Here is a 14248-nt window from a genome sequence, read left to right on the forward strand (position 1 = left end):
AGTCATAACTCCTATATGAATTTCTGTAGTATAGAATTACAGTATTATCTCCGTTGTGTCAGCTGTGTATAGTAGTGCTTTAGAAAGATTACGGGGCGAAGAGGTTTGGGCTTTTGAAAGTACAAGTTTCTCATCGATCTTTGAAACTAGGTAATCTTAAGAAAGTGGAATTGATTGAAAAAAAAGAAGACATTACGACAGTGGGAAGTTATGAATGAGACTGTCTTCGATGGACTTGGCATCATAGTGGTATAATGCGAAAGAATCTAGTCTTATGTCTACTACATTAGCCTAGCTAGAGTATGATGAACAGAGTTAAGATATTTTGTGATGTCGGAAAATTCCAGGGGCGGGAGTGAAGCTTTTAGACGTCTGGCAGGCGTTCAGTAACTCAAATCTTTCATTTCTAGTCGATACTAAATCCGATTATGTGTTCGACATGTGAAACATGTGAATGTCGGATGGATAAGATGTTTTTTTATTGCAAATGTGTGATATATTTATAGGAAAGTACTAAAGAAAAATATTTTCATATTTTCATTTATTAGTGCGAAAAGGAGCATTTCTTATCAGAGTTACCTCAAATAAACTTAATATAGAACCGAATATCATCACTTTTAAGGAACTTGCTTTCTGAAAACAAAGTTTTAAATAAAATCATGTGTTTCAAAAAATTTGTTTTTAATTTTACCAGTTGGACTGAGTTTTCCTCTATTTATTTGGTCGGTCCACAAATATGCTTTCGGTTCGGCTCAAGACTTTTTCAAATTTGGTAGAATCTGTAGAAGGACGTCCAAATATGAAGCGAGGAGGCACTGAGACAAAACGGCGTAAAAACGGGATTCGAGCGACGAAATCTTCATTCCACAAAATGTCATTAAAAAGTCTACCAATGAAATAAACCACCCAATGTTCCAGTACAGTTCCAACGTATATTAACAGCCTTTCCACGAGGGTTCGATTTTTCACGAAAGAAATCGCCCACTCGCCAGTGAAGTAATAAATGATATGTAGCCATATGAAGAAAATTATACATGGGATATTTATCACAAGTAGAGATTTTATAATGCTGGAAGGTTCACCCTTGCAGAAGATCATATCAAACATTAAAAGAACGAGGTTCGACGTGTGGAATGCATGACGCAACAATGGCGAATCGTAATCACCCAACACGGTGACATCGTACCAACTTAATAGCCAAAACATCACACATGTATAAAATCCACATGGTATAGCTAGCGCCAATCTAAAGAATGATCTCGCCTTCAACCATCGGGGAGGTGCGTCCAAAGTATAGGAACAAATTATCATAATGTCAACTGTGAGAGCCATAAAGAAATATAACAACTGGATTACTGCGTTTACCATAGAGGCATATTTAAAGGAATAGCCAAATCTCATGAAGAAATCCTGGTCTTCGTGGGTAATATCTTTATACAATCGAAAACACATTCCTGCGGAAAAGTTAAGGACACCACCTGTGTGAATAAACGTAGCAAAACAAAGATAAAGACGTTGGCATTTCCTTTCACAATCTACCTCCATGTTTCGGAATGAGTTGTTACAATGTCCTGACAAGGAAAAATTATTTAATAAAACATTAAGACAAACATAACAGTTGTACATACATATAAGTACGATTCATTCCACAAAGTGTAAAACCTATCACCTTGTAAAACTTTCAGAGCCCAAATTTAATTTTAAATTTATCAAAATATTTTGTAATAAATAAAAATTACCACCTGATCAACAGTGTCAAAAAAAGAGGCAATTATGTTTTTGAAATATCGATTGTCACCCGGGTGTGCTCTAAAAACTCAAGCTCCATCATTCAATCCTCATACATCATTCAATCCTATCTGGACATCCCTCTTCTCTGTCCACTAAGCGGAAGCGGGTGTTTCGCAAGGCAGGATCCTTGGACCCGTTCTCTGTTCAGAACGCACTGTAGACGTTCCGACCAATCCCGGTACAGTACACAAATGAGCAGATGATGCAGCTATTCTTTCAGCAAACTCAGGCCCAGTTTTCAGAAAACTCCAGAACCAACTATCCATTTTGGAACCAAATCCCACCAAATAACCTTGACATTCGCGTCCTCCAATACACTGTTATTCTCCCAACAACCAATGTCGTCCTCTATTTGGGACTTTACACTCGACTCAAATCATCAAGAAGCCAAAGTACGGTCAAAACCGTTCTCAATATAAAAATATTGGTTCATACCTAGCCAGTTTCTGAATAATGAATCTGGAACTTTTTCCTTTTCTTTTGATTCCTCTACATTTCCTTTAACCACATCCACTGTGTGAACAAATATGGCCATGTTTCCTCAGTCAGAAACTGGCCAAGTGTTAAGCAATAAAAGAACTGCGTTGCTCATAAAAATAGGAGTGAAGTGAGGTATCCACACTGTAGATAAAATTTTATGAATTTTTTTTTAGTAGATCTGGAACTTGGCCCTTTTTCATGGTTACGTTTTCGTTGGAATATTTTATATATCAATGAAATTTGATATAACCGTTGTTTAAATTACTAGGTTTAAAAAAACCTGCTTTTTAGAATCACACAACGATGTATCTAGTACAGTTACCTCTAGAATATGACAACTTTTACACTCCTGAACAAAATAAAGATTTGTAATAAAGTATGTAATTTCAGGAATAAAAAGAATTCGGACATATGATTAAAATACACAGAAAGAAAACAATTGAAAAAATAAAATTGGAATCAGTTTACTGATGTATAAATATAATTTCCGAAACAATAGAAAGCAAAGAGGTCCAGTGCGAAAGGAAATATAAACTGGCCGATCTTCTTTTTTCAATGCTCGTCACACTCTTGGTTTACTTAACTTTTCTGTGGTCTTATCTTTACGCATGTATTATATCGCGAATTACAAACAGGATTACTTTATGAAATTCGGCTACTCTTTCAAATACGGATCCTTACTTCATGCCACATGTCAGTTGATTATAACCTGATCGCTTTAATGGTTGATATAATGATATTTTGCTCTTACACTCTGGATGAAGCTCCTCCGTGGTCGACGGTGAGATCTTTCATTAGATCGACGATTGCTCTGCCGTTCGGATTTTATACCGGTTCCAGATTTTGGCTATTTACTTGGTGGAAATTAAACATAAAGGGGGTCGACTTATCCCAAATGGTGTAGACATTTCCTGTTCACGGTGAACCCTTTTCCGTTAATATGTGAGTTTTCAGCTGCAAGGGCGATGCTCCAGGATCGATAGTCGCGCTTGTCGTGATAAATATTTTGTATAATATAATATAATATTTTCAATGTATTTCGTATGACTGCATGTTATTTATCACTTCAAAGGCGTTTGGGTTGTTGCTTTCATAAAAGATTTCACATTCCTGGGAAGGCTGGTTGGATACATATTTATCGCATTGACGGTCTACGTAAATTTTCTCTTTGGAAAGCTTTTAAATAACATTTTGAGGAATGAAGAGTCTCCCGTAATCCCGTGTTTAAGTGATTGTCTCCGCGCCTCCTCGTTTCGTATACGGGTTTCCTTCTAAAGATTCTGCCACGTTCGGAAAATATTTGAGTGGCACAGCGAGCATGTTTGTCGACCGTCCGAACAAAAAGAAAACTCCTAAATAATGGTAAATATAAACCTAGTTTTCCAACATGTCTTTTAAATTTATTTTTGATTTTACCCCATGTCTATTGTTTTTCGAAAGGAAAATTCCTGTTTCCATGGAGGTGACATATGTTGGCTTATTCATATGGTGTATTCGTGTTATACATAAGGTGACGATAGTTGCTGCTTTGACTGAAGAAGGAATAAAATAATTAAGTTAAATCGATCTATTTAGTATCGATTTAGTAGAACTCGAAAGATGAGAAGAAAAAAATAAACAATTTAAATAATATTCTTGTAGTTTGTGTATTGCGATAAGTCCTTAGCATTTTTCGTTAATTTGTCATTCGTAATAATGTTATTTCTATTGAGTTTTCAGGCGATATTTACCAAGTAATTATTTTTTTCTCACCCAACGATAGTTTCATTCGATATCTCCTACTTATACAACATATTTTGCAAATTTAAAGTTCAGGAAAAAATATTGCATATAGAAATGATGAATGATGTAGTGCAGTGTTCAATCCTTTAAAAAAAAGATAGTTCCTACTCACAGTAAGTTGTTTCCAACGATCCGGATTTTGAGCCCTTAGCTCATCATCAGGTTGAAGGATTTCTAGAACCACGTCCCTCGACATGAATTGCAAAAGTGAACCCGCCAACGCGACGTTCCAATGAGAAGCTGGTTTTTTAATGGAGCTCAATTTGAACTTGCAAAAAGTGGGAGTTATAACACAAGTTTTTTTTAAAAATTATTTAATGTAACTCTTGTGTACATACACATTATGTTTTGCTAATAAATACTGATATACAGCACACTCAAAAAGTGTGATTAACATCTTGAGGGTGGGTCCCGCCCTATGGCAGTCCACACAATAATTCACTGGAGTATAATAATTTGAGATAAATAAATATCTCATTAATAAATAAATTAACCTACTTTTTTGTTTTTATCTATAATCATATAACGTCAGGCGCACGTTTACACTAGCACTTATTTACATTAACACATATTTACAATCTGTAGTCCGTATGATGCTTTCTTTTTAGCCGTCTTTGTTGGCGGGGTGGAGGCATATTCCCTGGAATTTGTGCAATTGCCGGATTCGGGTGGGAGTCAGCTTTGGCAAGCAGCATCGGGTATCTCTTCTTTAGTTCGTCTTCTACCGATGTCAACGATATTTCATGGTGGAGCTGTTCATTCCTTACGAACCAGGGCGCGTTTGTTATTAACCGTAATACACGGTTCTGCAGCGTTTGTATCCTTTTGATTTGCGAGGTGGATGCAGAACACCAAATGGGCGAGCCATAAAAACTATTGGTTTTATTAGGCTTGGATAAAGGAGTCGCTTAAGTGGACTTTGGACAGAATTGCTAGAGAGAATTGATTTGATATTGCGAATACGCAAGCGAATTCTCGTTACACATGAGGATATGTGGTTATTCCAGGTGAGATGCGAGTCCAAGTGCAGCCCTAAGTATTTATTTGAGTCCGCTTGAGGTACATTAGTTCCACCGAGTACCATATGTGAGGGCCTTGAGGTCTTCTTATAAGTGAAGTTAATGAGTTTGGACTTAGTTGAATTCGGCTTAACTTTCCACTTGGATGCCCAATCATCAATTTTTTGGCAGTAATTCTGCATCTTCGTTTCTGCATCACTGAGCGTGATACTTTGGGACAACACTGTTTTGTCATCGGCAAATTGGGCTATTTCGATGCCGCTATCTGCTGGAAAGTCATGCTCGTACAGAATGTAAAGGAGAGGTCCCAGAACTCTTCCTTGAGGAACACCAGCTGAGATGCTGTGTACTTCCGTGTTCGCTCCTTTAAAGCTGACAAAAAATTTTCTGTCGGTCACATAAGACTTCACCAGCCGGTAGTATGTATCGGGTAGTAACTTTTTAATCTTATATAGCAGGCCCTTATGCCACACGCGATCGAAGGCCTTTTCGGTATCTATAAATAAACCTAGACAATACTTTTTTCCTCATAAGTTTGTAGTATTTTATCCACTACTCTGTGGAATTGCCACGGACAAGAATAAGATGCTCTGAATCCAAAGTGTGTGTTCGGTATTACAGGACTTACATAACTCAGAAGCTTTGGAAATATTAGTCGCTCGAGGGTCTTCGATAGTGTAGACAACAAACTTATTGGTCGATAACTGGTCGGTTTATCCCATTCTTTTTTCGCTTTATATATAGTTACCACTTTAGCAATTTTCCATTTTTTGTGTGTAAAGTATGCCGTTCGAAGGATGCCATTGTATATTTGTGTTACAACGAGACATTTTCTAGGCATATGTATCATTAGTGACCTTACGATCATTTCCATACCTGGTGCTTTTTTTGTTTTAATTTTCTGAATTACACGGTGAACCTGAGATGGAGTGAAGAAATCATAAAAAGGTGACAATTGCAAGGGAGCTTGAAGAGAATCCTGGACCATTTCCGTTGTTTGAGGATTGTCAATGACATTTAGATGAAATAACAAAAGTAACTATTATAATGGTAAATACTGTAAGAAATTAATTATAAATTAGTGATTAAAGATAAAAGATAAAAAATTAGAATAATACCTTATATATTTTTATAAAAATCATTATAAAAATAATAATTAAAAGGATTAATTAATTAATTTTTTTCTTCATTTTTTGACTTTGCCCTACAGGCATTCAGTCAATGTCATTTTATTGGTGACTACCCGGGCCACCCCCAAAGGGCACCACCACATACGCCCGCTTCTCGTTCGTGTATACACTTAATTTCGGCAGCATTAGGAGGATGTGGATAAAAACCGTACATGGCCACATGGGCCCCTGGAAAAGTCCACATCCTCCCCACTTCCCGGGGACCACTTGCCCTTTGCAAATGGTCTGAACCCTCTGTTGGGCAAGAATCTCCTTATATTTTTCATTCTTGTGCCTCAGTCCCTTGAGAGCTTCAAGGGACCTTCCAGGAATCATTGGCAACAGCTTCTGGTTCATGTGACGGACTCCTTCACATTCGGCCGCTACCTCGGCCGCGGCAAGGATCCTCATTTCCTCTTCAGTCCACCTCGGTCTAGATGTCCGAACTGGGACACCCGCATTGGCCTCCACAGGGTGGGCTCTCCTTCTGTGCACTCCAAGGCCCTTTGCAATGGTGAAGCTCCTATCGCAGGTGACGCAGACGAACGACGATGGTCCGGCAACGCTTCCGCTGGTGCACGGAACAGGTGCCGCATCGGTGGATGGGGCTTTATTCGTTTGTCTTTTTTCTTGATTCTTCGTGCCTGTTATTTATGTCGGGGAATGGGGTTGGCAGCCCCAGACCCCCTTAAAGCCTCTGCCATTGGTTGCCCCCGCACGCCATATTGGGCTGGTCAGTAGGCGCTTGGAAGGGCTGCTCCCTTGTGCGGGCCCCCGTTAGGGGGTGCTAGAGATGTATGGTCTACGTTGGTGTCCTTCTTTGTCGGGTAGCGACTCCGTCACCATCTCGGAGGGGAACAGCACACCCTGTTCCTTCTCTTAGGACCATAGTTCCTCTAGCCGACATTGCCCCGTTAGTTATACCATCACACGCAATCTTCCATCCGATCAAGCCGTGTATACATTTCGATCGGAAAAAAAGATAGCGCGGGGTAAGCTGGGGTTGTCTGAATCGAGAGAGGCTAAGTCATCGAAGATGATGTATTCGCGTCTCGACCCATCCTTCACTAATGGACTCTCTTACGTCTGACCTCTATAGTACTTCAGACCTCTATTAAGAGAGTCATAGTTACTCTCGCTTCCCTCTGAAGAAAACCCGAGCCAGCCAACCCAGCACCCCCGGAACTGCCCAGGCTCCTCACCTCTTAATCAATCAATTAAAAATAAACAATTAATAAATAATCTGTAAAAATGTATCAATATTAACAAACAACAATACAAATAGTCAATAAATAAATACATCAGTATTTACAGCGGTAATAAATAATCAATTGATTAATTAATTGATAATTAAGCCTTCAGTTTATTTTTATTAAAAATTCAAACAATGTTTTAAATACCATTTCATTTTCAGGACCAATAAGGCTATTAAAATCGAAGGACTTCTCTACCTCTTTGTAACTAAAGATTTGTTTGAACATAGCATTTCTTGCTTCTTCATACTATGGACAATCAAACAAAAAATGCTGCATTGTCTCGGGTTCATCGCATGGTTCAATTTGGGGAGGGTCTTATACGAATTCTGTTCAGATAAGCCCCACATATGCAGTGATTCGACCTAATTCTGAAAATCGAAGAAAAAAACGCCTTGCTTCCCCTCATTGCGAAAATCCATGAAATGGGACGGGGTTCAGGATTGAAAGCCTTAAAAAAAGAACCTGCCTTATCCCTATCGTTCCACTTTTTCCATTCCTGTGAGTTTTTTAGTTAGTACCCTCTGTACATCAGATTTAGGAATTTTGACGTACTGGCCTTCCTTTGCCAACTTATCGACAAATTCGTTATTCACCACTCCACAGTGACCGCGACACCAACCAAATATTACTTTCTTGTTTTTTAAATTTAGGTCGTATGTTTTGCCAACTATTTCGGTCACCAGGTAGTCACATTTTGTGTTAGGGGAAAAATTATGGATTTGAGAAACTGAGCTTTTGCTATCTGTCAATATACAAAACTCAGTCCCTTCTATTGTGGCAACATAATCCAAGGCTTTTAAAAGAGCATACATTTCTGCGGAAAATATAGACATTATTCAGGGAAGGGTTATTTTATTACATAATTGCTTAGTAGGGTCGTAAATGGCACATCCGACTTTACCACTTATTATCGAACCATCCGTAAAAATCAAGTGGTTATTGGGCAGTCGTTGATTCAAATTTAATTATTTGGACGTTTAATAATATTTATGTACATTTTTAAAATGGGAGGTAGATCAAAATCTATTATATTATTAATGCATTTATCTCCATGTTCAATTTTACATTTTTTAATTTCAAATTTCTCAAATCAATCTAGTTCTCTCCCTTTGTTAAAACTATGTAATACTTGTATTTAAATTTGAATTGAAATTATGCTTTGTTTCTTTTAGGTGGTCCTTAAATTCCGAAAATTTGTTCGATTTAGGCACATGTTCTTTTACTCTCGTTTTCGACCTAAAATTGTCCATAATAAACAACCTAATAGAAATAGACGCATACAGAAAACCCACAACTACAGACACTATGAATTGCAAAATGTCGAGAGACTTGGTTTTAGAAATCCTTCAACCTGATGATGAGCTAAGGGCTCGAAATCCGGATCGTTGGAAAACAACTTATTGTGAGTAGGAACTATCTTAAAAAAAAAAAGGATTAAAATATTGCATATTCATCATTCAATGGTTTTTTTTATTACCGAAAATGGAAAACCGCAGCTCAGACTGCCAGGAAAATTTGTGAATGGTGATGACGCTTTAAAAGAAGGGATTGTCTTGTCTGTAGCCTCCGTCGTTTAGTGTAAAAAGAAAAGACAGTGCTCTCGGCCAGTTGCCGAGTACTCCTTCGGTGAAAACTAGGCAAAAAGAGCGAGCGATTGAGATTTATGGTACTTCTGCTGTAAAAACGAGTGCCTGTGAACTTTAAAAAATAGTGATAGTAAATTTATTTATTATTAGCAAATTTATTATTATTGAAAAATGATAACCTAGTCTTTGCCAAGCGTTACAAACAAATTTTTTTTTCACATCCTGCATATATTTGTAAAACTTAAACAATGTTTATAAATCCCAGGCCCTGAAGATGATCTCAGTAAAGATCGAAACGTAGGCATGATAAAGAAACTGTTTTTATAAAACCTACGTCATACCATACCGCATCTCTCAATCTACAAATAATCATTATATATTTTATAGATTTATTTCTTAGAAAAATGATTATTTATTTGAAAATCGTGAGCTGCGGTCTGGTATGACGTAGGTTTTATAAAAACAGTTTCTTTATCATGCCAACAGGTTTAGAAACATATCCTTTATCCTGCGCGTACCAGCATTTCAATCTTTATTGAGATCATCTTCAGGGCCTGAGATTTATAAACATTGTTTAAATTATACAAATATATGTAAGATGTGAAAAAAAATGAATTTATACAATGAGCGTAGCTGGAGTTTACGTGTGTCTGTTCTGTAATTGATACTGTGTTTATCTCTGTTGATGTAAACCATTTCTAAAAATTTTATATTTTTGCATTGTTTGCCAGTGCTGTAGGATTTTGTTTGGGTTTTTTTGCAATCATAGATATGTTGTTTACCCTCTTATCTAAATATTTGGATGAATTCTGATGCAAGTTGCCGGACAATTTAAACAATTGATTTTATAAATCACGTCAGATTTGTTTGTTACTGGTGTGGGATCTTTAATTTTGGAAAGAGGAATGTGAACAGTTTTATAGCTTTTGAAGGCTATTTTAAAGTTATCAGAAGAGAAAAATGNAAAAGAAATATAACAACTGGATTACTGCATTCAACATACTGACATATTTGAAGGAATAAGCAAATTTCATGTAGAAATCCTGGTCGTCCTCGGTAACATCGTGATACAAGCGAAAACATACTCCGGCGGAAAAGGTAAGGAAACCAACAGTGTGGACGATGATAGAAAAAGTGAGATAGACAAGTCGGTGTTTTCTTTCGAAATCTATCTCCATGTTTTATGTAGTTACGGAATATGTTTATTAAATATAATATGTTTTCCAATTTTGCTTTTGTTTTTTGAATGGCGAGCTCTTGGTTCTGAAAATATGTGATCTTAGAGAGCAAATTGTTATAATAAAATATTAAGTCGTAGCAGTAATACTTACATGTGAGAGGCGATTAATCTTCAATTCTAAAAAAGTTCAGTTTTTCATTTCCTTTGTAATACCTAGTCCTACTGTGCCAAACTTTAATTTGGAATTCAACAATCTTAATAATTTACTAAACGTTCACGTACCGTCTAAATATCACCTGATACTTAGCATTGTTGTTAGCATTGGCAAAATTCCAACCAACAGACTACATCACAAAAATATTTTCAATCATATATAAAATATTATCTGCCACATTCCTAAATGTGCCCTTGATTCCTTAGCCAACTGTGAAACTTCGTCTTAAGAACCACATACCCCCTAATCTGATAAAAATTGGCCTCCATTATCATGCTCCTGAAACCAAAAAAGCCATTGCTCTTCATATAGACCAATCTTTGAAAAACTCCTCATGCACCGACAGTATCCAAACCCTGATTCCCTTCATTTAATCCCTCATCAGTTGGGGCTTCCGACACCAACTCTCTACAGTTCTATGGCGCCGTGTTGTAGACGTTATTGCCCCGTACTTCGAGCAAAAGCAGTATTGCGTGGATGTCCGTCTTTGTCTTCTGCAAGCATTTCATCGAGTTTGGCCTGCTGGGATGATGTGTAAATGTAAACTGAAATTCATCGTTAATCCTTCCTACTATGTATTACCTTATCCTAAAGTCCCCCATGATCTTCTGGGTAACGTACGGTATTCACATTCACCATTCGGATGATAGGGAGTCAGCCGCGGACGGCGGGTGCCGGGTCAGCTGCACAGAGGGGTTATGGTTTCAGATCCTGTAGCGCAAGAGTGTTCCAAGTTCCAAGCCCAGCAGCGCGTTCGTGAGAATGGGATCGGAGGTGAGACCCTTGGTGTGTACTTAGAGAAGAGCCTTATGTTCTGTGGTGGCTTTACCGACGGCAGTGTTCCTTTAAGGGGTGGTTAGAAATTCCACTGTAAACAAAACCTCGCTAGGAGCGGATCAGGTAGTTCCGACGCCAGTGGGGCCCCTACACCCAGGGGGATAGAGTTGATCTCTATGTAGATAGTATTGCACGGTTAATCACGTGATGCATTTCAGCACCAAGTGGAACGTTTTCCAACAGCCATGCGGCACACGATCGGGTATATACATGTTGACGCACCCTTTCTGACGGGGCAAGCGGGAGAAGTGTTCTGCAATATCTATATATAATTTATTATTACGCAATTACAAAAACTAGAATACGATTATTTAATGGCTTATATTCGTTTTAGAGTTCATCGGCAGATAATTTCTTCCTCATTAAAAGTAATACGTATTCAATCGATCCGATTAAGCATTTCGTAGTTGCTGATTGAATGAAATTTCAACATGAGTCCAAATCTCACCATTCTAAGGTTCTACTGGCGTTCTACAAAATAAATAAATAAATAATAATTACATCCATTTACGTGATGTGCAATACTTAAAATAAATAAAATCATGTGTTGGAAAATGTAAGTTTTCAATTTTACCGGTTGGTTTCTTTTTTCTTCTTTTTACGTGGTCTGTCCACAAGCAGGCTTTCGGTACGACTCAAGAATTGTCTGAATTTGGCAGATTCTGTAGACGGCTGTCCGAAAATGAAACGAGGAGGCGCTGTGACAAAATTGCGGAATATCGGGATGCGACTGACAAAATTTTCATCCCACAGAAAGTCGTTTAGGATCTTCCCAATCACAAAGCTCAAGTAAACTTCTAGTACGTTAAAAACGTATAATATCAACCTCTCCACGAGCGTAAGATGTTTCAAAACAGAAACAGCCCACACTCCAGTGAAGTGATAAAGGATGTGCAGCCATATGAAGTAAAGTGTACATGGAATGTGCATCACAATCAGAGCGGTGCCAATGCGGACAGATTCCCCCTTGCAAAAGATCACATCAAGCAGTAAAAAAAGTGTGTTTGACGTATAAATTATGTGACGCGTCCATTTCGGACCGGAATCCGCCATCAACCCTACATCGTACCAAATGAATATCCAAAACGTTACACACGTATATGATCCATATGGTATAGCTATCGCCGATCTGTAGAAAGATCTCACCATCAGCCATCTGGGAGGAGCGTCCATAGTATACGAACAACTTATCATAATATCAACTATGAGAGCTATAAGGAAATATATCGACTGGACTACTGCATTCAGCGTTGAAACATATTTAAAGGAGTAACCAAATTTTAGGTACAAATCCTTGTTCGGGTTGGAAATATCGTGATAAATGCGAAGGCTTGTGGCTGCGGAAAAGTTCAACAAACCACCAATGTGGACCAACGTAGATATATTGAGATAGGCGAGTCTGTGTTTGCTTTCAAACTCTACCTCCATGTTTTCTTTAAGCTCGAAATATTGTTACAATTATTAAAAATAAAATATTGTTAAAGTTGATGTTTTCTTTCTGTTTAAACCTTTTTTAGAGATGGTGATGTTAGCTCTATGATCTGAAAATATGTTTGTTCTGAGAGAGAAAATTATTATGATAAAATATGAAAAGAAACATGAAAATAGGACTTACATGTAAGGGTGATTATCCTTCAATTTTAAACTCTCCTTTGTATTATATATTTTTTCTGTGCCAAAAGCCAATTTGGAATTTATCTATTTTACTGAAAAATTTACTAAAAGTGAAGGAATAGTTCTATTACTAAATCATAACTTAGGAAAATAAATTTTAATAATAACACCTGATCCTTAATCACCAGTCTACCAAAAAAAATGGTTGGTAAGAGGCGTATATCAACAAAATCCTGTGCAAATGGCCGATTTTAGAATAGTCTGGTCTACCCACCTTCACTAATCCCATTTTGCGAAAACATGAAATAGCTTAAACTAATTTTGTAATAAATGCCCCAAATTAACAATTCTTTTGATTAAGACATAATTAAGAAGCACTCTCTCTCTCTCTCTCTCTCTCTCTCTCTCTCTCTCTCACTGCCTCCCTCTCCCTCTCTCTTTTTCTCTTTTTCTTCTCTCTAAAAAGTGAAAATAAAGCTTTTACCAAGGAGATGAAGAAGCAACATATAGAAAGTGATTACAAGCTCATCTTGAAGAGACATTCAAGCAAACAAAAGATGAAGAACAAGTGTTTGTGTGATTTTGTTATAAAAGCTCTGTGGTATAAATCTAAAAATAGCTTACTGGCTCTACCACTCTGCCACATATGATGGCCATAAAGTTTGCAAAAACCTAAATGTATAAAAGTCTCATCATTACAGGTGCAACGCTAACATGCCCAATTTCAGCACTTTTCTGAGACTGCAATACTTGCTTAGATACAGAGCTTGGCTTAAAAAAGTGAAAATTGAGAGAAAGTCATCATAATGAAAAAATTAATCTAAAAATGCCAGGCAAAATGAAATTAAAAGACAAATAGGCAGGCTTTCAAAATAGAAATATAAATGACAAGTTTGGAAAAATAAAATCCTGAAGAGAAACCTCTTGGCCCACGCCATGAATTGTCCAAGATAAAATACATGCAATATAACTCTGGGCATAAGAAATATTAAAAAGGTATTAAAAGGGTCATAGATATATTCTCAGACAGCCAAGAACTGATGGCTTTAGAGGCCTCTACTTTTAACTGAAAAGTCTGGAAATGTCAAAGACATCTCCAAATACTGGGGAAACGAAATACAAACTGTGGGTGCCACGACACAAGGAGCTTAAATAATAGGTAATGTGATAAACTAGAAAAAAATAGGATTAGCTCTCATAACCTTTGAACCAGAACTGCAAATTGGCATGCCCCAAAATATGCTAAAGTCGGAACAAATGGATGGAGAACAAAAGGACCACATACAGGGAAATTCATTGGGTGGAAAACAAAGATCTACA

At 37.3% G+C, this 14248-nt stretch overlaps 1 protein-coding gene and 1 long non-coding RNA gene across 2 annotated transcripts; both read right to left on the reverse strand.

Moving 5' to 3' along the window:
* On the reverse strand, positions 1-1715 carry LOC106674086. Its single transcript, XR_001341460.2, has 3 exons — positions 1629-1715; positions 692-1571; positions 1-633 (listed from the first exon to the last, which is right to left on the reverse strand). It is a non-coding gene; the product is annotated as an uncharacterized LOC106674086 (long non-coding RNA).
* Positions 1716-11617: 9902 nt separating this feature from the next.
* LOC106674083 (androgen-induced gene 1 protein-like) lies at positions 11618-13154 on the reverse strand. The gene is made up of 3 exons (XM_014406540.1): positions 12930-13154; positions 11889-12855; positions 11618-11785 (listed from the first exon to the last, which is right to left on the reverse strand). Exons 2-3 carry the CDS (start codon positions 12740-12742, stop codon positions 11767-11769), a joined length of 873 nt encoding a protein of 290 aa, XP_014262026.1. The 5' UTR covers positions 12743-12855; positions 12930-13154; the 3' UTR covers positions 11618-11766.
* Positions 13155-14248: the final 1094 nt, after the last annotated feature.

Source organism: Cimex lectularius, unplaced genomic scaffold (genome assembly GCF_000648675.2).
Source record: "Cimex lectularius strain Harlan isolate CLEC.00 unplaced genomic scaffold, Clec_2.1 scaffold110, whole genome shotgun sequence".
Taxonomy (NCBI): domain Eukaryota; kingdom Metazoa; phylum Arthropoda; class Insecta; order Hemiptera; family Cimicidae; genus Cimex; species Cimex lectularius.